Raw genomic sequence first — 27,763 nt, forward strand, 5'->3', positions numbered from 1 at the left:
ACATATGACAACTGATGCTTGTAAAGAGTGTATGCTATCTGATTATGACGTCAAAGATTTACTAACACCAAGAGACTCCGCCATCATTGAGATACTTCAGCCAAAAGATTATTGCACCAACAGGTTACTTACACCAAGAGATTCCTACATCCAAGAGTCACTAACACCTAGAGATTCTTGCATCCAGGAGTCACTTACACCTAGAGATTCTTACATCCGGGAGTTATTATCACTAAATTCTCACACCGAAGATTCACTTTCACCTGGAGACGGCTACATCCAGAAAATGTTTACTCCAAGAGATTCCAACACAAGTGAGTCACTTACAACAGGGGATGCCTACATCCAAGAGTTACTAACCCAAAGAGATTCCTACACTTATGAATCACTCACACTAGGATACTCCTACACCAGTGGGCTACTATCACCACAAGACTCCTACATCCTACAGATATTTACACCACAAGATTGTCGCACCGATGAGTCACTAACACCAATATATTCCAACACCAATGTGACACTTACTCCAGGAGATTGCTACACCAATGAGTCACTTACACAAGGAGACTCCAACAACCACGACTTCCTTTCACCTAGAGATTCTTACATCCGAGAGTTAATAACACCTAGAGATTCCTGCACCATTGAACCACATACACAAGGAGACTCCTATACTCAGGAGCTACTTACACCAAAAGATACCTACATCAATAAGTCACCTACGCCAGGAAACTCCTCCATCCAGGAGTTATTCACACCAAGAGATTCCCACACTAACAAGTTACTGACGCCAACGGATTCCTATGCTAATGAGCTACTTACTCCAGGAGACTCCTACACCCAGGAGTTACTTACACCAAGAGATTCCTACACCAATAAGTCTCTTATACAGAGACATTCCTTCACCATTACGTCGTTTACTCCAGGAGACTCCTACATCCACGAGTTATTAGCACCAGGAGATTCCCACACTAACAATTCACTGACTCCAACAGATTCCTATGCTAATGAGCTACTTACACCAGGAGACTCCTACATTGAGAACTTACTTATAGCAAGAGATTCCTACACCAATGAGTCACTTACACAGAGATATTCCTTCACCAATACCTCATTTACTCCAGGAGACTCCTACATCCACGAGTTATTAGCACCAAGAGATTCATACACCAACAAGTCACTTACACCAGGAGACTTCTGCACCCAGGACTTCCTTTCACCTAGAGATTCTGACATCCGAGAGTTATTGACACCTAGAGATTCCTACACCATTGCACCACTTACACACGGAGACTCCTGTATCCACGAGTTACTTACACCAATAGATTGCTACACCAATGAGTCACTTACACAAGGAGACTCCTACAAACACGACTTCCTTTCACCTAAAGATTCTTTCATTCGAGAGTTATTGACACCTAGAGATTCCTACACCCTTGAACCACTTACACAAGGAGACTCCTATATTCAGGAATTATTCACACCAAGAGATTCCCACACTAACGATTTACTGACACCAACAGATTCCTACGCTGATGAGCTACTTAAACCAGGACATTCCTTCACCAATATGTCACTTACTCCAGGAGACTCCTACATCCACGAGTTACTTGCACCAAGAGATTCCTACACCAATAAGTCACCTACACCAGGGGAATCCTTCATTCAGGAGTTATTCACACCAAGAGATTCCCACACTAACAAGTTACTGAGGGCAACAGATTCCTTCATCCACGAGCTAATTACACCGAGAGATACCTACACCAATGAGTCACTTACGCCAGGACGTTCCTTCACCAATACGCCATTTACTCCAGGAGAATCCGTCATCCACGAGTTATTAGCACCAAGAGATTCCTACACCTACGAGTCACTTAAACCAGAATACTCCTGCACCCAGGACTTCCTTTCACCTAGAGATTCTGACATCCGGGAGTTATTGACACCTATAGAGTCCTACACCATTGAACCACTTACACAAGGAGACTCCTACATTCAGAAGTTATTCACACCAAGAGATTCCCACACTAACGAGTTACTGACGCCAACATATTCCTACGCTAATAAGCTACTTACACCAGGACATTCCTTCACCAATACGTCACTTTCTCCAGGAGACTCCTACATCCACGAGTTATTGACGCCAACATATTCCTACGCTAATAAGCTAATTACGCCAGGGCATTCCTTCATCAATACGTCACTTTCTCCAGGAGACTCCTACATCCACGAGTTATTAGCACCAAGAGATTCCTACGCCAACGAGTCACTTACACCAGGAGACTTCTGCACCCAGGACTTCCTTTCACCTACAGATTCTGACATCCGGGAGTTACTGACACATAGAGAGTCCTACATCAATACGTCACTTACTACAGGAGACTCCTACATCCAAGAGTTATTAGCACCAAGAGATTCCCAAACTAACAAGTTACTGACGCCAACAGATTCCTATGCTAATGAGCTACTTACACCAGGAGACTCCTACACCCTGACTAGAGATTCTGACATCCGAGACTTATTGACACTAAGAGATTTTTACACCAAAGAGTCACTTACACCAGGAGACTCCTACACCAATAAGTCACTTATTGGTGTTGAACTTGAATCTCCTAGGCAAGGTGACAAAACAAATTCACCTACATCTTGCTTAGACAGTGAAGCCGTACAACATGGACCCTTTGGTGGAAAGGTAAGCAGACTTTCTGATCGTTTGTGTTTACTCCTTTTTTTTAAATATTCTTCTTTATTCTAATTGAACTGGCATTAGAGAAAAAGAATCAATGTGCAGATATATGTAAAGATTAATCTAAATCATGAAATTATATATATGCACGGCGACAATTGCTCGTTAGTAGTTGAATATTCCAGTCAATGCCCTGGTAAGAAAGACAAGGATAACTTACAAAAATGTACCATGGTAACCGTGGTACTTTTGTCTAAATTACCATCCACCAGGGTAACCATGGTTATCATGGTACCAAAACAATATAATACATTGGGTCATTAAACAATGTATTTCATTGTTTTTGTACGATGATAATAATGGTTACCATGGTGGATGGTAATTTGGAAAAAAAGTACCATGGTTACCATGATACATTTTTGTATTATAACACTAATAGAAGTCCTTCAATTTTGACATCCTAAGAACCAAAAAAAATCCAAACCGTTGCCCTGTAGATTTTAAGGCATATAGTAGTAGGCTCTCATGGGGAATTTGACACTATTCGCGTGTTTACCCAATAACAGGTGTTGTCAATCACCAGGATTAGCCTTCAACTTTATGACCAACAGGCGTTATGTAATGCTCTGTCTTTCCCCCATATGGTAAAGTCCTTATCTGACATTTGCATTACCCGAAGACTCTCCGAGAGACGAGGGGGTATTTCTTGATTGGCCTACAGGTTTGCTGTGTGCAGACTTATACTTCAATTAATGGTATTTCCACGAAGTCTGGTACGGTCTCAGCGAATTATGACCCTTTGCAAATGACAGTTGATGATCCTCGATCTCCCTTTAATAATTCTGAACCCTGTGTAAAAACTTCACCGGAGCAAATATCTGATTACTAAAATGCTCCTCAGATTAAACACATTTCAGCTATTCAAGTGTTTAACTGTCTGTCCTCTATAGAAATATGCACACTCCATTATTAACCCAATCCCTTTATACAGTATTTAAAACAAATATTGTTGGACTAATTGGAGTATCATTCAATTTGCAGGAGATGGAAAACACATCATCAAGATCAGCATGCCACAAAACGGATAGCTTGAAAGGAACAGTTGATGTGATGTTATCGCAGCAGCCGCACCTGACTGATTTACTGCTTGTCAAAGCGGGGGATGTGGAGCTCAATCCGGGTCCTCTTCACGGGTAATACAATTTAAATTAAATGAATTAGCACATACACCATATTATGCACCATGTACACAGCAAATCATGTACACCAACGCATACACCCACTCACCTCACACGTGCACAACCATATTATATATGTATTATATATCATATGTTTATATATATATATTCCTGTATATATATAAATATAGTTCACAACATCATATAGGATACAAACTAGAGGAGCATGTTTTTAACTTCACAATCGCTTTCGATTTATTCTCATCATGTGAAGTGATGGCGAGAATTAATCAAAAGCAATTGTGATATATATATGTGTGTGTGTGCATGCATGGCGTGTGTGTGTGTGTGTGTGTGTGTGCGTGTGTGCGTGTGTGTGTGTGTGTGCAAGCTAGTTTGCTCTTTTGCCCAGGTGCCTTAAATCTACAAGCCTTTGGCTTCCCTGTCGTTCTCTGCATTTCCAAACATTGTTTTCTTGTCTTGTTTTGTTCAGGTGCTTTTATAAAAATAAAACAAAATTGAATTATTCAATTTCTTGTACACTATGGAATTTAAAAAAGTAATTGTTACTTCTTTATGACCCAAGTCATGTTGTAAATTTATTTATTGTAATTATTTTCAAACCGATTATCAACCATGTCCTGCACATGTCAACATGTAATATGTTTTAACTTTATGTTTTGAAATGAAAATAAATGAAATGAAATGAATTTGTATACCCTTTTCATGAGTAAAAATATGAAAGTACTTTTTTTTCTTGAATACATTGATTTTGATCTACTTTCAATTATTCTTCTTTTCTTCTTCAGACCTATAGATAGTGTACTGCAGGAGAGTGAACTCATATTGCTCGCTGAAGAAGTTCCAGTCGACTGCTACAATAAACTGTGCACTGCTCTTGGTTTCAGCTTAACACAGAGCCAAACTGTACTAACCCAACATCTTTTCAACTTCCCGGGAGCCTTGATCAACTTCTTCTGCAGATGGAAAGTCAAGCAGAGAGATGGCACCAATATTCGAGCACTTCTTGGAGAAATTCTTAAAAACGCTGATATGGCTGGTCTTCAGACAAAATTATTGGAAGGTAACTTTGCCACTGTACCTGTAATGTCTTTTTTTACGTGAATGTCTTCATTTTATGCGTAGTTGCAGAGGTACATGATAAGGATAAACATTATGATACACATACATCGGACAGTGAGAATAGATCATAAGGGTGACTAATTGTATGCGCATTAAAAACACAATTTATCAAATAAAAAAGGAGTAGTATTATCAGCCGAGAAAATGAATGCCTGGGCGTGCAAATCTTATCCACTTAAAAATACTTTCATTTACCTTATGTGCGATTTTACAAGATGGAAGAAAAGAGAAAGATGCGGAAGTATATCCCAAGTTTGCTTATTACTAACAATGTACATACTTTTAGAGTTATCCCTCCTGCCAGAGAAACACACTTTTTTTAATATGGTATGCGGACATTTTTACAACATTAATTAACAAAACATTGAACGTTCTTTTATCTATGTATTAATTTATTTTCCATTCTTAAGGTGAATATCTTACATCTAGAACCTCACCGTCTGGTAAGTGTACATTATACATTTTACTCAAAATATCATTCGGTTATCAGGGGCCTATCGTGTCTCAACAATAAAAATATTGAAATAATTGCAGCAATACTGAATTTTCAAAGTTCCACAACAATGTAGGTTTGGTTTAGATAAATAAAATTATAAATAAGATATTTGTATACCGCAAATTGCAAATCGCCTCTAAGCGGTTTAAAAGAAAATAGCTAATAAGTAAAGGAAATAGAAATTGCAATACAAATTATATCAATTTAAATTATTATTAAAAGATTGCAAATGAAAATAATACATGTAAATAATTACAAATCACTTACAACCAAAAATACAAATAGTTCATAAATTAATAGTATCCTACGGTAATCTACAAAAAAATATTTAAAAAGGCAAAAGGTCAAAAGAGCTATTCAGGAACAAGACTTAATGATATGTGTTTTTAGCATTGTTTTAAATGTATTTACAGAGAAAATATTATATATTTTAATGTGAAAATTAATTATGATATTCTGTTCTCTCATTCTCTGTTCATATTGAGAATGATATTAGTTAAGGGTGGACTTTCTCTTTAAAGCGAGCTCTTTGGACATATTACTGGACGAATGTGAAATGTAATTTATTGCGTTGTGTATCTGTTACTATATTAAAGGCATTGTTTAACGAAAAATGAAATTTCGATTTTCAATCATAAATATGTTGATAATCAGACAGGCGATTGACTTGTAAAAGTCATGGAATTCCTGACAGACCTAAATTTGTATAAATATTATTGCAGCATGAGCAAAGTCCGGTATTTTGATTCAGAATCTGAGGCAATGCTACCGAGTCACTTTAAGAGCATCGATCAATGTAAATCATATATTAGCATTAAATATCTACAACGTATCGCGAAGACTGATAGTATTTGCATGTTCGACCCATGTCATTACATTTCCAATGGGTTGCGTCCCAGGATGTGGTTACATCCTGAAGATATTTGATATGTTCCTATGTTCACCTCCCAAAGATTTCATTTGCCTTTCTAAATGCGTTAGGCATATATTATCTGTGTCCTTATTTGTAACATCTGTTGAAATATACATTTCGTTGCATTTACAACCACTGTTTTTAATCTCCGTACAGATCCAATACTGGATACTTCCCAAACAATTATGACTGAGGCACAGGTTCTCCAGTGTGGGGAAGACTTGAAAACATTCTATAGCACAGAAATGTGCAAAATCAAACCTCACCCGCTTGATTTCAATATCATCGTTGAATTCGAGCAAATTTACACGAACTTAACGCTGCTCAGGAAAGAAATGGGAACAAGGAGAAGCATAACGGCTCTGGATTACACTGATCTTCTTACTACAGAGATTAATGGGGTGCTTCCTAAACGTCTTCTGGTTGAAGGTGAAGGTGGTGTTGGTAAAACGACATTCTGTTCGAAGATCGCATGGGATTGGGTTAATGGATCTCCAGAGTTTCAGTGCTTCAGTTGGGTTCTGGTTATACCCCTGCGCAACGTTGTTAAGGGTCAGACAATTGGTGATATTATGAAAAACTATCTCTCTGACAATAATGTTGTAAACTCTAAGCAGATCGATAATTACATATTGTCTCAACCAACAAAGGTTCTGATTGTACTTGATGGACTCGATGAGTATGATGGGGACCTCTCTGCCAAAGAAAGGTCGGATATTTCTCAGATCATACGATTCAAGAAATTCAAGGAATGCATAGTTCTGGTGACAACACGACCATGGAGGGCGAATAAGATCAAATCCAACAAAAGATTGAGTAATTCGTATGCTTTCATTGCAATAAATGGATTTAGTCCTGAAAATGTCTCGACATACATTAGAAAGTACTTTGTTAATGATAAAAACGCAGGATCAGAACTGAGTCGGTTTATTGAAGTGAATGACGTAATCAAGGAGAACATGGCACCCTTCCCAATTTATGTAGCAATGCTATGTATCTTATGGGAAAATTGTGACAGTGAGAAACGAGAAACAATACGCAAACTGAAGACATTTTCTCAATTATTTGAAAAAATGATCATGTTTCTTGGAGACCATTATGTGTCAAAGAATGCAAAAGTGTTACATAAAGCCCACCTGGACAACGACATAGAAAATATTAAGCTTTGTTTGCAAAGAATAGGATCGATTGCCTTCTCAGGAGTCCTGAAAAAGAAATTGGTCTTTAATGAGGAGGACTTCAGCTCGTGTACGGAAGCCATGGAGACATGTTGCAGAATTGGAGTTCTAAGTCGGGAAAATCGAAATGTATCCTTATGGGAAAGGACTTCGAATGCTTCGCAGCCTATAACCACTATCGTCCTCTTTCCTCACAAATTATTTCAAGAATATGTTGCGTCCGTTTATCTTGCCTCTCTTTATGACACGAATCGCGCAGAGTACAGTAGGTCAATGGGCAAAGTACTGAGTGATAACGCACGAGAATTCCGTTACCTCTTGTATTTCACTGCTGCCAAGAGAAAGGAGGTGGGACTTGATATTGTCAAGAAAATACAACAAACTGACTTCCCAGATGTACAACAAAGAAGAATAAACAAGGATTTTCTAGCAGATGTCACTTTTGAAGCATATAACAAAGACACGGCAAAAGCAGTAGGACAAAGGGTATTTGCAGATGAGAGAAAACTGACTATCGATAAAGACATGCCTGCTCACACAATTTCTGGATATTTATTCATCATGGAACAGCATAAAATGGTTTGTTATATTTTCAATTATATGCCGCATACAAAGATTATAAGCCTCTGATTGGTCAAAATTCCAGGCATGAAATTCACTACCGACTGTAGCTAGGGCATTATACTGAAAAATATTGACCGGGTATAGTTCTACTTGTGCGTACAACCAGGGAGGTGAGACATAACTAAAGTCAACAATGAATACGCGAAGTAAGAAACGCATGTTAATTTACCACCAAATAAATACATTTTGACATGCCTATTTTGTTTCAATACATCATGTATCCCTTTTTGAGAATTGACACAAGGGATGCGTTTTATAAAACAAATACTGCTTTAATTTTGTTGGGGTCTTGCTTAAAGTATATTGCTCCTCTGTCATCTATTGACTGCACTCTGCCCACTAGACCTCATCTTGGGCACCGTATATTTTCGAGATCACCTTCAGTCCAAAATCTGGCCGATTCAAAGTTGATCTCCACCACATCAACGCAATGCGAGTATGCGACCTCCTCCTACTAACTCACTGCCAGCCGAAGATGGTGTGATCCTTAATGAGGACGCCCGGCGAAAAAAATCTGGGCGAACGAGTTTTCTTCTTTGAAAAGATAATGTAATTCAATATAGAAGCGTTACTTGGTAGACATTTACTGCCTGTTGAACGTCGATGAATAATAACTATATATATAGCCTGGAGAGAATTACTAAACTGAAACTGTATATATATATATATATATATATATATATACACACACACGCACACACACGCACACACACACATACTGTATGATATACCTAGGCCTGTATAACATGTCGGGATCATTTAAGCAATAAGAACTGTATAGTAATTATAACGTGTTTATGTATATTTCAGGAGACGTTGGTGTTCAGAGGCAGATCATGTGGCCCAACTGTATCGCGTGACCTAGCAGATGTCCTATGCACATCAGACTCATTATCAATATTAGAGTTTTATTGCACAACATTGGATGCTGACTTCTATCAGTTAATGCATACACAAGTTTCTACAATGGCGGTAAATATATAATTATTCAAACAGAATACTAATGATTACAATTCGTCTTCCATTTTGTGTTCAAAAACGTTACTTTGGGACGTCGCGCGACGGAACCATTTCATTTTTTCGCTACCAAATTTAGCTACGCAGACCACCTGCATATACCTAAACAAGCACGTTGACCTCTTTACCTCTTTTAAGAAGATATTAAAAAAAATATGCACACTTCATCCATTGCTGCCTTATTGCTTTTAAGGCCTGGCATGGAATTATTGGTTTCTTCGGTGCTAGCAGGATAAAGGGTGACATTATTTGGTAGAGAGTGAACACTCGTTAGAAAAGGGGATATATACAACTTTCATCATGGGGTATTTATTATTGGAATTATGCTTCTTTAAGTCTTGAAAATGCGCTGAACAGAATTTTTAAAGAGAAAATTCAGAATCTGTACTTATGTAAAGCTACTAGGCTTAATTTTATCACGTGAGAACCCAACCAATTGCCCCCTCTTTTGGAGAGAAATTAGCCCTTATGAGGGAAGGGGGCAGAAATGATTGTGTTCCTTTGTGACTTACTACTTTGCTGTGCATGCACCATTTATTGGAGGAGAAGTCCTATGCTTTCGGAAGTGTGTTTTAGCTTTAATTCATGACTGATTATTGAATCATGGAGGGCAATAAGTATTTTCCCCACCCTTTAATAAGTTGATAAACTAAAAAGTCACTTTAATAATAATACTAAGAATGATAATAGTATTAATAATAATATATGAGATTTTATAAGGCGCCAAATCCACTTGAAATCAAATTTTTAAGGCGCACGTGTAAAAAAAATGAAGAAGAAGAGAAAATCGCATAAAAGTATTTGCATTATAAACAAAACAACAGGAGTATTAAAGCTAGAAAATACACAAATAAAACGACAACTTTGATCATATATTTTGTTAAAGGGGAAATCCACCCGGATTTAAGTTGGATTTAATAGAAGCAGTGAAACTTTGAGCAAATTCCGATTAACAGCTAGTAAGATGGTTATGGACTTTTAAGGTGCTATCAATCAAACGCAATTTGGCAACACTGTGACGTATTTTGTGAGCTCCTCTCCAATTTGCGCTGTACATTAAATTTCATGAACTTTCTTTTTCTTTAGTATTGATGACAATATTTTTTTCTATACCGGGTTGAATATAAACAATTATATCCCACATACTAAGAATCTTGCTCTACGATTGGTGAAAAGTAAATCACGTGAGGAAAAATAGTTCGGCCATTATTGATGGGAGAAGCAAAAAGTTCGTTACACTGTGTAGATAGTACTACTATCTACACAGTGCAACGCACTTTCATTGAAGATAGAGGTACTATCTACAAAGGGCAACGCACTTTTACTGAAGATTATCCAAACGCGCACTTAAACAGGCGTAATTGGGCGCGCATTACCAATGAGCGCAATTAAAGAAAACACATGCGCGCACCTTGCCCTCGAGGGGTTGGGTTAAACTTCAACTTTTTTGGTGTGAATTTGGGCCTAGGTATCTTTTATGTAGATGCATACACGTCCTTTTCTTTTTGTAATTAAATTGTTTTAGATGTGGAATATAAAGCAAATAATCACCTTTTGGTTTTCAGGCGATGGCAAACTATCACTTCCTCGTCGATCAGAATATATACGCTATCTTTCCTCAGCTTCGCTTCGGAAAGATAGCTACATCCAGATCGCCTCGGAAATGATAGTTTGTCCCATCACCTTCACCAACGGTAATTATTTGCTTAATATGCAATAACTATATTTAGGTTGCATGTATGATTGAAAATGTTTTTGAGGGAAAATAAAAATTTCAGATTTGTTTAATAAAGTGCAGAACAAATGGGAAGGGAGCTCGCAAAATATGTCGCAGAGTTACCAATTTGTATTTGATATTGATTGCAACTTCAAATTTTATAAAGTTCTTATTTTTAATCGTAATTTGCTCGTACTTTTGATGACCTGTTTCTCTAATTTTTCTGTAAAAACAAAATATCTGCTTCATCAAGAAAAATTTATATTTAAAGTTCTTTTTCCTTTTCGTTAGATTGGGAATTTCTGTCTGTATGGCATTGTAGAACATGACCAAGCTGTCATTCTTGTTCATACTTTTGATACAAGCTTATATTATATGAAAATATTTATTGATAATACTCTACTTCATTGCCATTTTGCACACAGAGAGGTAAATCCTCAATCAAAGAGCTGGTTGTAGATCATGAATTCCTAAATGGTCTACAGAGGTTTAATGATGGTGACATTAATGTCACAGTTGAGGGCCTATTCCCGAGCTTGAATCAACTGACTTTTAACACTCTTCAAACTGTCTCACAAGGAGTTGTTGAACGGTTGGCACATTCCAGCCTAGCAGTGTTGTCTATTGAGCATGGTGAGGGAGGGAGGAAATTAGTTCCTCTCATTGGAGAACCTGCTTCGTTGGGGCTACTTTTCTCTAGTTCATTCCCACAACTCACATGTCTGACCTTTCGAGAGCTAGTAATGGGCAACATACGCAGTGAAGCAATACTACGTAATCTAATGAACCACCTGCATTTGAAATCAATGCGGTAAGTAAATCAGGGCCATGTTTGCAGAAGTTGTCATTATTTCCAATGATAATGAAAATAATAATGATAATAATACTTTTAATGATAATATTTTTAATGATAATAACAATAATAGTAATGATACTTCTAATGACAATGATTCAAATTAATAAATAAATGAATAAATAAATGAACAATAACAATAACCTAGTGAAATTAAAGAAACGGATAGGCCAATATGTATAAATTATAGAAAAAATACCAATAAATCAATCAAATGGTTTCAATTTCTGACAGCAATCAGATTTTTAAAAGCTTGTGTAAGCTTGTGAAAGAGTTTTCTGCCCTAACAACGTTGTCAATTAGTAAATTTATTTCCAAAATAATTATCGCAAGAGTCAGTTATGATAAAGTAAAAAGGGACTTAACGCAAATATAAACTAAAGAAATTCATCTTGTTGATTAAGTTATGATCGTTGCATAACCACCTAGAACATTTATAATATGTGGGATTTTTATTTTAACCTACTTCTATATTTGTTTTGATAGTATAGACGTATCAAACATTTTTTAAACTGAATATCTAAATGAGAATTATAACAAGAAAACCCCAGTAGCTGGTAACAGCCTGTTTGGTTATATCATTGGGTACTTAATTCTTCTTCAATTCCTTTAAACATTCAGTGATTCAAAATGTTTAAATAAGTACTTTTCTTGAACATATAATTATGTTGTACAGTATCATCAAATGTTTTACGGATGACGAATTGGACCCCCTGGCTAAACAAATAACTGCTGTGAAAAGGATGAAAATAACTCTTCAACATGACACGGTAAATGTTTTTGTCACATCGACTTTGTTGCTCCCAAATACGTTTTTAGAGTGTTAAATTATTATACATAAAGGGAAGTTCACCCTGATATTCAGTTTTGATGAATGCATGAAATTGAGAGAAACAAATCAGTAAATGTGCACGCAAACTCTGATAGAGAATACTAGAATTATTGGTTATTTATAGTTTTATAATCAATCAAAAACAAATTGACACTGCTACGACGGTTCTTGCGAGGTCCACTCGCAATGGCTCCGTACAAAAAATATTATCTAAAGAAATATATTAATCACACATTGTACATATGTTTCTAGTTTTCTACACAATGTCTGTATGAAAAAAAAATTGTCAGCAACTAGGACAATTGAAATTTACAGAGAGTTTTCTGTCTTTTTTCAAATGGGAGAGGATGCCAGGAAGGACCTCAAGTACATGGATCAAACATCAATTAGCATTCATTCCGAGCCCAAATACAACATTAAAAGCATAAGATTAAGAATCATCAGACACCTGTATACATTTGGCGAACTATTACTCTGAAACATGTCAAAGCATATTGATGAAAGTTCCATAGTCGTAATTGACATTAATTGGAAGTTTGAATTAATCTGTATGATTCGCTTGTTTGATATAGAAATCCCATTTAACATCTTTAGCTTTGCCTTCTACAGTAGTTATCATACTAAATGCCTGGTCTTATTTGGGAATATTTCAAACAAATTGCCAATACCTAGGTTTTTGTGCTCACCATACGTTGCAATGTCAGGGTATTCCCTTCAGAGTTTATCAAATAAGAAACCAGCAACTATTCTTTTCAACAGGAACAAGAGAGCATAGAATTAAGTGATGTGGATTCCTTAGATACAGTGGATGCACTTTGCCATCGAACATGTGTTCGTTGTTTGACAGTACGCAAAATGGGCGTAAAAAGTGCAAGTGACGAATGTTTTCCAGACCTTCATGGCAGAGAGGTGGATTCAAAGGTTAGTGAATGCGTGAAGCTGCTTTTTTACACTTTCACCCCCATTCTCTCTCTCTCTCTCTCTCTCTCTCCCTCTCTCTCTCTCTTTCTCTCTATCTATCTCTATTTCATCCCTTCCTTGACAATACAAGTTGTTTGTGTTATTGCTAAAGTACTTTCTTCTCCCATTCCATTCAATTTCTCTCTCCTCCCCACGATCTATGTGCTATCTTTATAATTAGATGCCCTTTAAAGGTATAGATCATTTCTGGTCATGCGAAAGTTGGCCAACTTTTCGTAAAGTTACAAGCACTGTACACAGAAAGATGTATATGGGACTACGCGATATCTATTCAGTCCGGATAGATATAATAATTTACCAAATATATCAAATAGTATGGGGTTTCCCAGCAAAAATTTGTATCATAACGTATTGGGCAAAACATATTCTTTCAAATGATTGGTAATAAGAGCTTCCATTTCATTTTTTGAGAGGGGGGGGGGGCACGAACGGAGGGACCGCATGCGTGTTCCCAAAATCTCCGGCTCGTAACAAAAGAAAAAGGTCTTCCCATATTGACTTTACACACCGGACTTATGCTGAAAGGGGGAGGGGTGCTGGGAACATGCATATGCGTACCCTATATAACACTGATTGGGGGCCTGGGGGGGGGGGGGGCCTATATCTTTAACGAGAGTATATATTATTTTGCTTGAATGTCAACATTTAAATTTCTGTATGTAGAGGTGATATGTCTATAATTAATTCCCCACTAGAGAGGAGAGCCTTCAAGTCAAACCAGATTTATTTGGATAATCCTAGACATACTTTTCCCTCATTGCTCTCCAATCACTCATTTGTGGTCCTTCGATCATGCTGACATTTGTAAATTTGGAAAGGAAATGAAAATATTTTCTGCTGACTAGTATTGTAATTATCACAAAGTGAATTTTACACCCCCCCCCAAAAAAAAATAAAATAAATATATATATATATATATATATATATATATATATATATATATATATGTGTGTGTGTGTTAGTCTAACCACCATGGGCCCTACCGCATCTTGGGCAGCCCCCCCCCCCCCCCGTGAACGGAGGGATTCCATGCGTGTTACCAAAATGTCCGGTAAAGGGGTACTTTTCGTGCGACAAAGTCCGGCCCAAGAATTGTAAAAAAAAAGGGGTTTTATTTGACTTTTCACCCGGAGCTTTCTTTAAAAAGGGGTTGTTTTTTCCTTTTTTTTCTCATCATTTTGGACTCCTGATAAATTAAAAAAGGGGGTTATAAAATAATAATTGGGTGGTTAACTGGTGCTTAGGAAAGAAAGCGATTATTTTAATAAGGTTAGAATTGCTGAGAACAAATATAGCATGTGTGTTGCAAATGAATCCTTATTCGTTAAATATGAAAGAGCATCTTTACGAGGATAAAGTACTTAGATACAGAGTTTGATTACAGGTACATTATTATGTGAAAGAACATAATTATCATGCAGGCACAGGTGATGTCAGTTAAGATTAATGGAAGGTTTATTTCTAACTAAGTCTCAATATCAGGCACTAAAGTAATTATTCAGTCGTGATATATTATGCAGATAAGTGAGCATGGAAATAACTTGCAGACTTAGTTTATTCTTACAAGGTATAAATGGAAACACGAGCACAACAATTTTAGTTCAATACTCAAGTAGGCCTATGTATTTCATGTGCTAAATGTCTGTAGGTAATCTTGTGATTTATTGTATACAGATCGAATTGCTATAACGACTTCTAAAGAATAAAACACACCAGTAATGACAGCTTATCTGAGATGATGGGGGGTGTCTCCATTTCCTGAGATAGGGGGTACGTTGCAGTGTTCTGGGCTTAGGGAGGTCTCCAAGGCAGGAAAAGCCCGCGAAAGGGGGGTTAAGAAATTGTGGCAGTCCTCAGATAAGGGGTGCTTTCAAAGAGAGGGAACAAGCATATGCGTACCCTAAATAACAATGAGTGTGTGTGTGGGGGGGGGGGGGGCGTGGGCAGTCCGACAGGCAAAAACACTTTGGTTAAATTCCAAAAGGCTCAATCCACATATAGTTAGATTCATTTCATTTACAGGTTTGTGTATGCGGGGGGTGTCTATACAAACAAACATACACTACATGAATAGTTCAAAATCACAACTACAGCAATCACCATCACCAATGATTTTTTCCCCCTCTCCATATGATCTGATAGGATATAGGGCCATAGTAGGGCCTGGATGCAATCCCTTGAAGACTATACCTTTGTAGCACTCAGTTGAAACAAAACAAACAAAGAAATGGTAATAAATTGCCATGAATCACAAACCTTCAGGGCTATTCATATAATAATAATAATAATAATATGTATTGCGCTTAATACAAATGTATCGTAGCGCTTAACAAATATTATATTACCCCGGTCATTGGATTCAGTGCTTCCCGCACACAATATGTGCACAATCTCCATCCCTGGGGAGCATTCCTGCCAGGCATTACATGACGCTCAAAACTGTTTGACCAACAATGACGGTCGCACCCTACCGAGTACCCATGTAACACCTGGGTGGAGAGTAGCAATTGCAGGTTAATATCTTGCCAAAGGATATTAGGATATGATTCGATTCATAAGTCTAACCCGGAATACCGTTACATTTCTCAGTCATGCCTGTGTGTTATTCTTCTTCTTTTTTTGGGGGGGGGGGGGGGGGGCTTTACAAATTACCGCTAAATACTGACTGAAGGGTTTCCACTATCATTTATCCTTCTTCATGACTTGCCAGCGTATTCGATTGCATTTCCTCAGATTCACGTGTTGAAGGTTGAATACATTAAATCATTACCATTGAAACAGATTCTAAAACTAAATGATGACCAATCAACTCTCTCTTGTCTGGAGAATTTTCTCTGGGCTCGGTTAAGAGCATTCCAGTTGTATTTTTTTAAATATTTAATTTGTTACATGTTTGTGTTCATAATATGAAGGATTTCATTCCAAAAGGAGCTAAATCCATTTTTGTAAATTCGAAGAAATCAGAAATTGTTTACCAGATTTTGCACAGGCGTCTACGGAAAAGTGATATTGGAAGGTGCATTTTTTTAAATTATTGCTCACAAAATTTAGATAAGACGGGTACATTTGTAAGACGGGTACATACGTGAATAATGTTCTGAACCCAATTTTCTTCAAAAGTGGATTTAGCTCCTTTTGGAATTGCTTCATATATTCATTTTACACAGAAAATTTGACAAACGAACCAAACAGTTTTGCTCTATATATATCTTTACTGCCCCCCCCCCCGCTTCCTCAAACCGGAACCCTGGATCAGCTTATTTATTAATGTTAATTCTTAGTGTGACAGTACAGACTATATTTTTTCCCATGTCATACTTCATGATTCACGATTTTATTCTTTTGTATTTCCATGCACAGATTCAAGAGTTATTATTTTGGGATTTGAAGCTACGCGATGATCAATCAGCATCCTACCGTCTGGGGAAGTTTCTCAGTCTCCTGCCTCATCTTACAGACCTGACTATTTGGAAAAGTGACTTGCATGATGATTTTTACAAAGAGATTGCTGATCGAGCCTCTTTAACCCAGGTAAAATCTATTTTTAAAAAAACACAGATAAAAAGAGATGGGAAATATTTGTTTCTTTTTTAAAAACCTGAGGTTGCGGGATAGGACTACAAATAAATTGGCGTAAATATTCTTGACGCTTTTCCCACGAATGACACTTTGTTATCAATGAGACGTTTCTATAACTAAATGATGACAAATCAGCTTTCTCTTGTCTGGAGAAGTTTCTCTAGGTCCGGATTAGAGCATTCCAACTGTATTTTCAATAGTTAATTTTGTATATGTTTGTGTTAATTTGATATAGATTTTACACAGAAAATAATACAAACTTAACAAACAGTTACCAAGTGTTTTGCTCTTTAGATTTCTCTTTACTGACTCTCTCCCTCCCCCTTCCTCAAACCACAAACCGGGATCATCTTCTGTCAAATATGTGATTGCTTAAATCGACAGTACAGACTATATTAAGGGTTTCTAATTTTCCCCATGTCATGCTTCTTGATTCACGATATGTTATTCTTTTGTATTTCCATGCACAGATTCAGAAGTTAAAAGTTTGCTATTTGAAGCTACGCGATGATCAATCAGCATCCTACTGTCTGGGGAAGTTTCTCAGTCTCCTGTCTCATCTTACAGACCTGGAGACTGAATCATGTTCCTTTCATGATGATTTCTACAAAGAGATTGCTGATCGAGCTTCGTTATCTCAGGTTAGAACTTCTTTTTTGTTAAAGCAGATAAAAAGAGATGTGGAATATTAATTTTGTTTCTTTTTGTTAAACCTGAGGATGCGGGATAGGACTAAGAATAAATTGGCGTCAATATTCTTGACGCTTTTTCCATGAATGAAACTTGGTCACCAATCAGACGTTTCTATAATTAATTGATGACAAATCAGCTTTCTCTTGTCTGGAGAAGTTTCTCTGGGTCCGGATTAAAGCATTCCAACTGTATTTTCAATAGTTAATTTTGTATATGTTTGTGTTAATTTGATATAGATTTTACACAGAAAATAATACAAACTTAACAAACAGTTACCAAGTGTTTTGCTCTTTAGATTTCTCTTTACTGACTCTCTCCCTCCCCCTTCCTCAAACCACAAACCGGGATCATCTTTTGTAAAATATGTGATTGCTAAAATCGACAGTACAGACTATATTAAGGGTTTCTAATTTTCCCCATGTCATGCTTCTTGATTCACGTATGTTATTCTTTTGTATTTCCATGCACAGATTCAGAAGTTAAAAGTTTGCTATTTGAAGCTACGCGATGATCAATCGGCATCCTACTGTCTGGGGAAGTTTCTCAGTCTCCTGTCTCATCTTACAGACCTGGAGACTCAATCATGTTCCTTTCATGATGATTTCTACAAAGAGATTGCTGATCGAGCCTCTTTAACCCAGGTAAAATCTATTTAAAAAAAAAACACAGATAAAAAGAGATGGGAAATATTTGTTTCTTTTTTAAAAACCTGAGGTTGCGGGATAGGACTACAAATAAATTGGCGTAAATATTCTTGACGCTTTTCCCACGAATGTCACTTTGTTATCAATGAGACGTTTCTATAACTAAATGATGACAAATCAGCTTTCTCTTGTCTGGAGAAGTTTCTCTGGGTCCGGATTAGAGCATTCCAACTGTATTTTCAATAGTTAATTTTGTATATGTTTGTGTTAATTTGATATAGATTTTACACAGAAAATAATACAAACTTAACAAACAGTTACCAAGTGTTTTGCTCTTTAGATTTCTCTTTACTGACTCTCTCCCTCCCCCTTCCTCAAACCACAAACCGGGATCATCTTCTGTCAAATATGTGATTGCTTAAATCGACAGTACAGACTATATTAAGGGTTTCTAATTTTCCCCATGTCATGCTTCTTGATTCACGATATGTTATTCTTTTGTATTTCCATGCACAGATTCAGAAGTTAAAAGTTTGCTATTTGAAGCTACGCGATGATCAATCAGCATCCTACTGTCTGGGGAAGTTTCTCAGTCTCCTGTCTCATCTTACAGACCTGGAGACTGAATCATGTTCCTTTCATGATGATTTCTACAAAGAGATTGCTGATCGAGCTTCGTTATCTCAGGTTAGAACTTCTTTTTTGTTAAAGCAGATAAAAAGAGATGTGGAATATTAATTTTGTTTCTTTTTGTTAAACCTGAGGATGCGGGATAGGACTAAGAATAAATTGGCGTCAATATTCTTGACGCTTTTTCCATGAATGAAACTTGGTCACCAATCAGACGTTTCTATAATTAATTGATGACAATCAGCTTTCTCTTGTCTGGAGAAGTTTCTCTGGGTCCGGATTAAAGCATTCCAACTGTATTTTCAATAGTTAATTTTGTATAGTTTGTGTTAATTTGATATAGATTTTACACAGACAATAATACAAACTTAACAAACAGTTACCAAGTGTTTTGCTCTTTAGATTTCTCTTTACTGACTCTCTCCCTCCCCCTTCCTCAAACCACAAACCGGGATCATCTTCTGTAAAATATGTGATTGCTTAAATAGACAGTACAGACTATTTTAAGGGTTTCTAATTTTCCCCATGTCATGCTTCTTGATTCACGTATGTTATTCTTTTGTAATTCCATGCACAGATTCAAAAGTTAAAAGTTTCCTGTTTGAAGCTACGTGATGATCAATCAGCATCCTACTGTCTGGGGAAGTTTCTCAGTCTCCTGTCTCATCTTACAGACCTGGAGACTCAATCATGTTCCTTTCATGATGATTTCTACAAAGAGATTGCTGATCGAGCTTCGTTATCTCAGGTTAGAACTTCCTTTTTGTTAAAGCAGATAAAAAGAGATGTGGAATATTAATTTTGTTTCTTTTTGTTAAACCTGAGGATGCGGGATAGGACTAAGAATAAATTGGCGTCAATATTCTTGACGCTTTTTCCATGAATGAAACTTGGTCACCAATCAGACGTTTCTATAATTAATTGATGACAAATCAGCTTTCTCTTGTCTGGAGAAGTTTCTCTGGGTCCGGATTAAAGCATTCCAACTGTATTTTCAATAGTTTATTTTGTATAAATGTTTGTGTTAATTTGATATAGATTTTACACAGACAATAATACAAACTTAACAAACAGTTAACAAGTGTTTTGCTCTTTAGATTTCTCTTTACTGACTCTCACCCTCCCCCTTCCTCACACCACAAACCGGGATCATCTTCTGTCAAATATGTGATTGCTTAAATCGACAGTACAGACTATTTTAAGGGTTTCTAATTTTCCCCATGTCATGCTTCTTGATTCACGTATGTTATTCTTTTGTAATTCCATGCACAGATTCAAAAGTTAAAAGTTTCCTGTTTGAAGCTACGTGATGATCAATCAGCATCCTACTGTCTGGGGAAGTTTCTCAGTCTCCTGTCTCATCTTACAGACCTGGAGACTCAATCATGTTCCTTTCATGATGATTTCTACAAAGAGATTGCTGATCGAGCTTCTTCATCTCAGGTAAAAAAAAAAAAAAAAATTAAAGGAAGCAGACAAAAAGAGATAGGACATATTTGTTTCTTTAAAAAAAACACCTAAGGTTGCGGGATAGGACTACAAATAATTTGGCGTAAATATTCTTGACGCTTTTTCCATGCATGACACTTAGTTATCAATCAGACGTTTATATAACTAAATGATGACAAATCAGCTTTCTCTTGTCTGAAGAAGTTTCTCTGTGTCTGGATTAGAGCATTTAAACTGTTTTTAATAGTAATTTTGTTCATATCTTTGTGTTCATTTTATATGCATTTTACACAGAAAATAATACAAACTACCAAACAGTTATCTAAGTGTTTTGCTCTTTAGATATCTCTTTACTGACCCCCCCCCCCCCCCTCAAACCAAAACCCTCGATCATCTTCTGTAAAACATGTGATTGCTTAAATCGACAGTAAAGATTATATAGAGGGTTTCCAATTTTTCCCATGTCATGCTTCTTTGATCACGTATATTATTCTTTTTTATTGCCCCCCCCCCAAAAAAAAAAAAAAGTGGGGGAGCAAAACGCATCCCCCCCCCCTCTCAACAAAAAAGTGGTAAAGGAGTAAAGATGGTTTGTATTTTTAACCCAAAAGAACATAACAATAATAAAAGCCTGAATTAAATGACATATAAAATTCCATTCAAAGAAAAGGAAAGCTAATAGGAATTTAATTTCCTAAACATTGCGCATGCCACCTATGTCAATGGAGGTTTTTATAATAGCGATACGCGCATATCGTGGACATATTGTGAGAGAATGGGAAAGCGTGTCTGTTTTTTTGTAATAGGGGTGAGAAGCTCATGAGCCCTGAACGCTGGCGTACTGATAAGGGGGGGGGGGGGTTGTATTAGATACCAGTGATTTACAAATGTTGCTGAAATAATATGATTTTCCGGTATTTTTTCTCAATTTTGTTGTAAGTCATACCTTTTTATGCGTTTTTTGGAAAATTAGAAATTCCCAAACTTATATGCTTATTTAGAAGCCTTTATGTCAGGGTCTGCAGAACAGCCGGGCCTGGGGGCTCGAGCCCCCTCACTTTTTGAAAAAGTTTGTTACAGAGAAAAAGAAAAGAAAGAGAGAGAGAAAAAATAAGTGACTTGCCAATGTCACACTTTTTGAAAAAAAAGTTTGTTACAGTGAAAAAGAAAGGAAGAGAGCGAGAAAAAATAAGTAACCCGCCAATGTCACAAAATAATGAGGTATCAAAATATGCTCATTTGACCGTAATTAAATGCCTAAAACCCCAGAGCTTACGGGGGCTCTGCCCCCGGACCCCACCAAGGTTCCTATAACGGGCCCCTGTATGCTCATCTGACCGTTATTAAATACCTAAAACCCCCGAGCTTCCGGGGGCTCTGCCTCCTGGACCCCACCAAGGGCCTTTAAGAGAGCCCCTGGATGCTCATCTAACCCTAATTAAATACCTAAAAAACCCGAGCTTCCTGGGGCTCTTTTCCCTGGACTCTCCGCCAATTAGTGGCCTGCCAGTGTCACAAATAAGGTATCTAAATATGCGTCACTGTCATTACGTCACTGCCCCTGGAAGGGGAGCCCCCTGGAATGTTTGCCCCCCCCCCCATCCCGTCGAAACGCGTCGTATGACGGACATAAACCTCGGTTCGTCGACAAACCTTCTTTGTGAATTCGGGCCATAATAATCAGAACCGACGGATGGAATACTATCAAACTCAGGACAGCAAGTTATCTTGCAGAGCCATGTATATAAAAAAAAATAGCTTGTAATCACGATATTCTGAGAACTCGTTATTGGATTACTATCAAAGTTGAATATAAAAAATTACTTCCGTTTTTTTTTTGTAAAGTCGCTTTATGGCAGAGGCATCATTTTCAAAAAAAATTCTCCCATACAATATGCTACTGCCCAATTACCATTGTTTTCCCTTTTATTTTCTTGCTCATCAGATATATCATTTTCTGCATCCCCCCCCCCCCCCCACTTTAGAATCCTGATCATCTGTTGTTATTATATGAATGCTTAATGTGAGACTACAGATTATAATGGTTTCCAATATTTTCCAAATTTCATGCTTCAAATGCCATTTATTTGTATTTATTTATTTATTATTTATTTGATTCTATCAATCGACAACCTGCCCCTTCAAAAATGATACGGGGATGCCTTCCATACTTTGGCTACTCTAAGCATGGGTGTCCTGTACAATCATCCCCCCCCCCAATAATTCACCATCAAAAAAAAAAAAAAAATGAAGAGAAAAATTAATGATGAGAGCCCGATGAGAGTAGTTAAAGGTTATTACTCGCCAGATGACCATCAATATACACATTTTGCTATCTCATTTTCATAATACATATGTAAATGAGACAACCGTATATGAGACAAGAATAAATGGAATTCTCGCTCATACGGCTTCATCAGGAATTGAAGAATTTATTCAATTTATTCAATCAACAGCATTATAGAAATGCAGTGCGCCAAATGCAAAGCCGCAGCGTTGAAAAGCAACGAGCTAAATGTTAAGCGCGAAGCGCAAAAGTGCAAAAAAAGAAGTAGAGAGTGGGAGAGACAGATAGAATACAGGCGCTTAGCCAGGGGGCGGTCGCCCCCCCCAAAAAAAAAACACCAAAAAAAAACACCAAAAAAAAACACAAACAAAAACGCAGGCCCAAAAAGAGAAAGAGAGAGAGAGAGAGAGAGAAGAAAGGAAGAGGACGTAGGGAAAAAAAGATTAAGAGTCGAGAACAGTACAACGAATCGTCATCTTTCTCTAATAATGTAATGAAACGTCAAAGTTTCCGCTCTTCGCGCGGGCGGGGGGGGGGGGGACTTAATTCAGACAAGGATAAAGAGTCGAGAACGGTACAACGAATCGTCTTCTTTCTTTAATAATTTAATGAAACTTCAAAAGAAACTGAATTCAGACAAGGATTAAGATTCGAGAACGGTACAACGAATCGTCATCTTTCTCTAATAATGTAATGAAACAATAAAGGGGGGGGGGGACTGAATTCAGACAAGGATTAAAAGTCAAAAATGGTACGAGTCGTCTTCTTTTCTTTAATAATATAATGAAATGTCAGAGATTTCGCGCTACGCGCGGAGGAAGGGGAACTTGATTCAAACAAAGGATTAAGAGTCGAGAACGGTACAACGAATCGTCTTCTTTCTCTAATAATTTAATAAAACGTCAAAAGAAACTGAATTTAGACAAGGATTAAGATTCGAGAACGGTACAACGAATCGTCTTCTTTCCCTAATAATTTAAAGAAACGTCAAAAGAAACTGAATTTAGACAAGGATTAAGATTCGGGAACAGTACAACGAATCGTCATCTTTCTCTAATAATGTAATGAAACGATAAAGTTTCCGCGCTTCGCGCGGAGGAAGGGGAACTTGATTCAAACAAGGATTAAGAGTCGAGAACGGTACAACGAATCGTCTTCTTTCTCTAATAATTTAATAAAACGTCAAAAGAGACTAAATTTAGACAAGGATTAAGAGTCGAGAACGGTACAACGAATCGTCTTCTTTCTCTAATAATTTAATAAAACATTAAAGCTTCCGCGCTTCGAGCGGGACGGGGAACCCCCCCCCCTTTCTGCACCCATCCCCCTTTGCGCGCTCTGTAAGTGATTCGCAAGTTGCAAGCCACGTGGGACCCACATGGGTCCTATATTCTCTGAAATGTTATCTTTATTGAGGGTGACTTGAAAAAAGTTAATAACTTGTAAGGGAGGGGGTGCAACCTGCCACACGCTTCTACCTCTTGGTTGCTTTGATCCATTGCCGAACATATTTTGGCACCTATCATCCCCCCCCCCAACCACGGATACAAATCGACACCGTTGACTCTAAGTATAGAAATCAAATGAAACATAAACAAATTACAATTAAACATGAGAACTTCATAATCTCTCTCTTCGTTTAGTCTTCCACACCTTTACGGCTATCTTTTGTTATTATATCCACCTAAAATTATACTGGAAAATCATTACATAATTATTGTGATTTCATTATCGGTGATATTTGTATGCTACATGTACATGGCTGATGCCAATTGATTTTCTATCCCAACAGATTCAAACAGTCCAACTGGAATGTGCATCTAACATATCAGTCGAGGAATCCAAGCAGCTAGCCAAGTTTCTCTGCTCTCTACCCTGGCTTACAAACTTAAAGGTCGTTGAGGGGAAAACATTACATGATGATTTCTTTGCTGAACTTAATTCCTTTGCTGCATCCTCACAGGTGATAAGAAAATTCCGTGCTCAGGCAGTAGAAACATGCATGGATGTAGAAGCACTTTTGCTGCTTACCATCAACTATCTAAGTAAGGGGTTATATGTGGGAGTTTTGAAAGCCAGACTCGTCCATTTATAGATTTAGAAGAAGAAAAACAGCCAGGATGAAATCGGGCAAGAAATAAAGGAAAAGTAATATGTGGTCTATGACCCCATTAAAAAAAAAAAAATGATTACTATACTTTAGGATTTATGGAGTTGACTGTGCATATTTAAAAAAGTGTACCCAACTTTGGTAGCTTCTGATTAAAAAGCCATTATGTGCGTGTTATATCAATCCAAAAAGAAGAACATTTGTTAATATCAACTCAAACTCAAGGAAATGCTTATTACAAAGCAAATTTTATGATATTTCTCTTTGTTGTGATAATTACAATCTTGAGTTGAGTCCTTTGCATCCTTTGTTGAATGTAACTATTCTCATTGAGTGAAACAAGTTGACAGAGTTTATTTGGGATGTTATATTTTTTATGAAAGTTTACCGTCAACTTCTTTGACACTAGACATCATATGTTTGCTTTCTTGCATTCAGGTTTAGTAATTCCTTTGAGTTTTCATTCGCTATTCGAGATAAACACGGTCGTGTAATATGCTCCTTGTGCGTGTAAAATGGCGCAGCGGACAAGTGAGCAGAGAGAACTAGATATCATGAGACAAAAATTTAGTAGACTGTTCAAAATATTTAAAGGTTATCCTATGTATTGAAACAAGGTTATGTGAAAGCCTGGATACATTGCATCATTTTAAACAATGAAGTACTGAAGCACGAGGCATAATGAAACTTGTAAAAGGTATAAAGATGAAAGAAGAACATGCATATCGCCTGGTCTATATTCTCGCTCATTCAGCCCAAACTTGGTACAAGGCGATTTTGACCACACTTTTTAAATACCCTGGTAGAAATATTATGAATAGGGATCATTGGACAGAATCAATTTAATCGTCATTATGAAACCGAATTCAAAGTCATGTTGGTTATGACTTTTTAATTAGGAGCTACCAAAGCTGGGCAATTTTTGTGTATAGGCACTGTAAATGAAATTACATAAGCATGAGAACTAAGCATACTTCATGAATTACACATTACATATTACATATTATATGTATTACAGGTCACAGGATAATATCAACGAATATACATATGCTGATGAAACCCTATTCATCCTGTGTCATTGAGAGGGGGTGGAGAGCTACACCATGATGACAGAAAACAATTTCTGAAAAACTATGTTCGAACATTTTATATTATGTTCGGGAAATCAGACGTACTGTACAATTTTTTTTTCTCGATTTGTCCGTCATCTCCCCCTAGCATTGCTTTTGTTCATTTTTATGTATCTAATTAATAATACTATATATAATGAATCGTAAGGGTATAGTCTACAAACTCTACATATACATCTGTATCCTTGTTCATAGATCTACTTTTATAGCGAAAAAATAGGGGTTTCAGAGATTAAAAAGAGAGCGCATTAAATGGACGAGGTTGGCCAATTTCGTATGTTACCAATCAATCCCTTCTCTCCTTCCCCTTATTTTTACAGTTAATCACTTTTTATTTCATTTTTTATCTAAAAATCTGTGTATGGTTGTCATGTCAGCAACCTTACTTCAGGGAAAAGAAACATGTCAGAATGCTACGGAATTGGTCAGCAAGAAAACGTAATCGTCAAAAACGTCAACAACGACAACGCAACCAGTGTGAAACACAACATTCGCCACACCATGGTCTAGAAGAAGCAACACAGGACACCGCTGTTAGCCAGAGACAGGAAGATGCAACCCCAATCGAAACTGATGACTCCTCGCTATCATCATCTTCAGAATACATCAATTCCCAAACTTCGGTGTATCAAGGAGGGCTGTCAATTGGAATAAAACCAATCTATGAGAATGATGATAACCTTGCCATGCCCTCAACCAGTGGATTGAGTTCTGCACAAAGCAGAACTGATGCAGGTATGGAAATCAGGCTCAATAATTTTTATAGGCCCTTATATTCACCATGCAATGACTAATTATATCATGGTATATAACAAGATCTGGTTTATACTTACTTTTTCTTTCATTCACAAAATGGAATGATCATTGTAGAGTTGTCGTGGTCTCGTGGACATGTCACCGGACCGTAGATCACACGGTTCGCATTTCGAACCCCACCGCAGCACTAATGTCCTTTGGCAAGATATAACATTTGCCCCATTCCAGGTGTTAAATATTATTGGTACCCAGTAATTATAGTTCATAACCATGTATGTCTAGTGTTTTAAGATAAACATTGATTTGGAGTAATGTTTTTCTTGCATGATGCAACCTTAACCTAAGCAGATGTGTAATCCGTCGAATTATAAGTTAAAGAAAGATTATTTAGTTTTTACCTGCAACGTTCACCATAAAAGAATAGGAATCATTAGATTTAAATGTGAATTTATCTAACATTGACCAATATGGTCACAATTAAATAAAGTATAAGAAATCCCCCAAAGGAAGTGACACGGTATTAGTGAGTTTACATTAAAACATATAGCATCGTTGCTTGTAATGTATATGCATATTGCAAATGCTTGTATTCGCATAATTATACCGGTAAGATTTGGAGTTCCCTTCAAATACAAATTTGTTATCCATTTTTCAAAGTTTTTACTAAAATTTAGTTTTATATTCGTCATTTAAATTCTTTTACAACCTGATATTCTCACATATTTGTTTAATTCTTTATTTTATTGCAGCTCCAGTGGAGAGTAAACAAATTCCTGAACATCGGTAAGTAACACAATATAGGATTACCTTTTTCTCTTTCTCACATCTCCCCCACTCTCTCTCTCTCATCCACTCTCTTACTTTCTC

At 37.0% G+C, this 27,763-nt stretch overlaps 2 protein-coding genes and 1 long non-coding RNA gene across 3 annotated transcripts; all 3 read left to right on the plus strand.

The window, feature by feature from the left end:
* The first annotated feature begins 6,579 nt into the window (after window positions 1-6,579).
* Window positions 6,580-9,202, plus strand: LOC115925259 (NACHT, LRR and PYD domains-containing protein 3-like). Its single transcript, XM_030988899.1, has 2 exons — window positions 6,580-8,173; window positions 9,029-9,202. The coding sequence occupies exons 1-2, from the start codon at window positions 6,602-6,604 to the stop codon at window positions 9,200-9,202; spliced, it is 1,746 nt and encodes a 581-aa protein (XP_030844759.1). The 5' UTR covers window positions 6,580-6,601.
* A 2,183-nt stretch (window positions 9,203-11,385) lies between these two features.
* LOC115925338 lies at window positions 11,386-13,555 on the plus strand. The gene is made up of 3 exons (XR_004064635.1): window positions 11,386-11,763; window positions 12,482-12,575; window positions 13,397-13,555. It is a non-coding gene; the product is annotated as an uncharacterized LOC115925338 (long non-coding RNA).
* Window positions 13,556-18,703: 5,148 nt separating this feature from the next.
* On the plus strand, window positions 18,704-26,934 carry LOC115925260. Its single transcript, XM_030988900.1, has 6 exons — window positions 18,704-18,724; window positions 19,051-19,221; window positions 19,742-19,912; window positions 20,437-20,607; window positions 24,693-24,863; window positions 26,518-26,934. Exons 1-6 carry the CDS (start codon window positions 18,704-18,706, stop codon window positions 26,932-26,934), a joined length of 1,122 nt encoding a protein of 373 aa, XP_030844760.1.
* The last annotated feature ends 829 nt before the right edge of the window (window positions 26,935-27,763 follow it).

Source organism: Strongylocentrotus purpuratus, unplaced genomic scaffold (genome assembly GCF_000002235.5).
Source record: "Strongylocentrotus purpuratus isolate Spur 01 unplaced genomic scaffold, Spur_5.0 spur5_scaffold_18, whole genome shotgun sequence".
Taxonomy (NCBI): domain Eukaryota; kingdom Metazoa; phylum Echinodermata; class Echinoidea; order Camarodonta; family Strongylocentrotidae; genus Strongylocentrotus; species Strongylocentrotus purpuratus.

Bases quoted from the DNA above. Each gene is read 5' to 3' on its own strand.
- LOC115925260 (XM_030988900.1), top strand. From the start codon at position 18,704: ATGACAAATCAGCTTTCTCTT. The intron at 19,222-19,741 runs GTTAGAACTTCT...TTCCATGCACAG, and splicing joins ATCGAGCTTCGTTATCTCAG to ATTCAAAAGTTAAAAGTTTC. The intron at 20,608-24,692 runs GTAAAAAAAAAA...CTATCCCAACAG, and splicing joins ATCGAGCTTCTTCATCTCAG to ATTCAAACAGTCCAACTGGA.
- LOC115925259 (XM_030988899.1), top strand. From the start codon at position 6,602: ATGACTGAGGCACAGGTTCTCCAGTGTGGGGAAGACTTGAAAACATTC. The intron at 8,174-9,028 runs GTTTGTTATATT...TGTATATTTCAG, and splicing joins TCATGGAACAGCATAAAATG to GAGACGTTGGTGTTCAGAGG.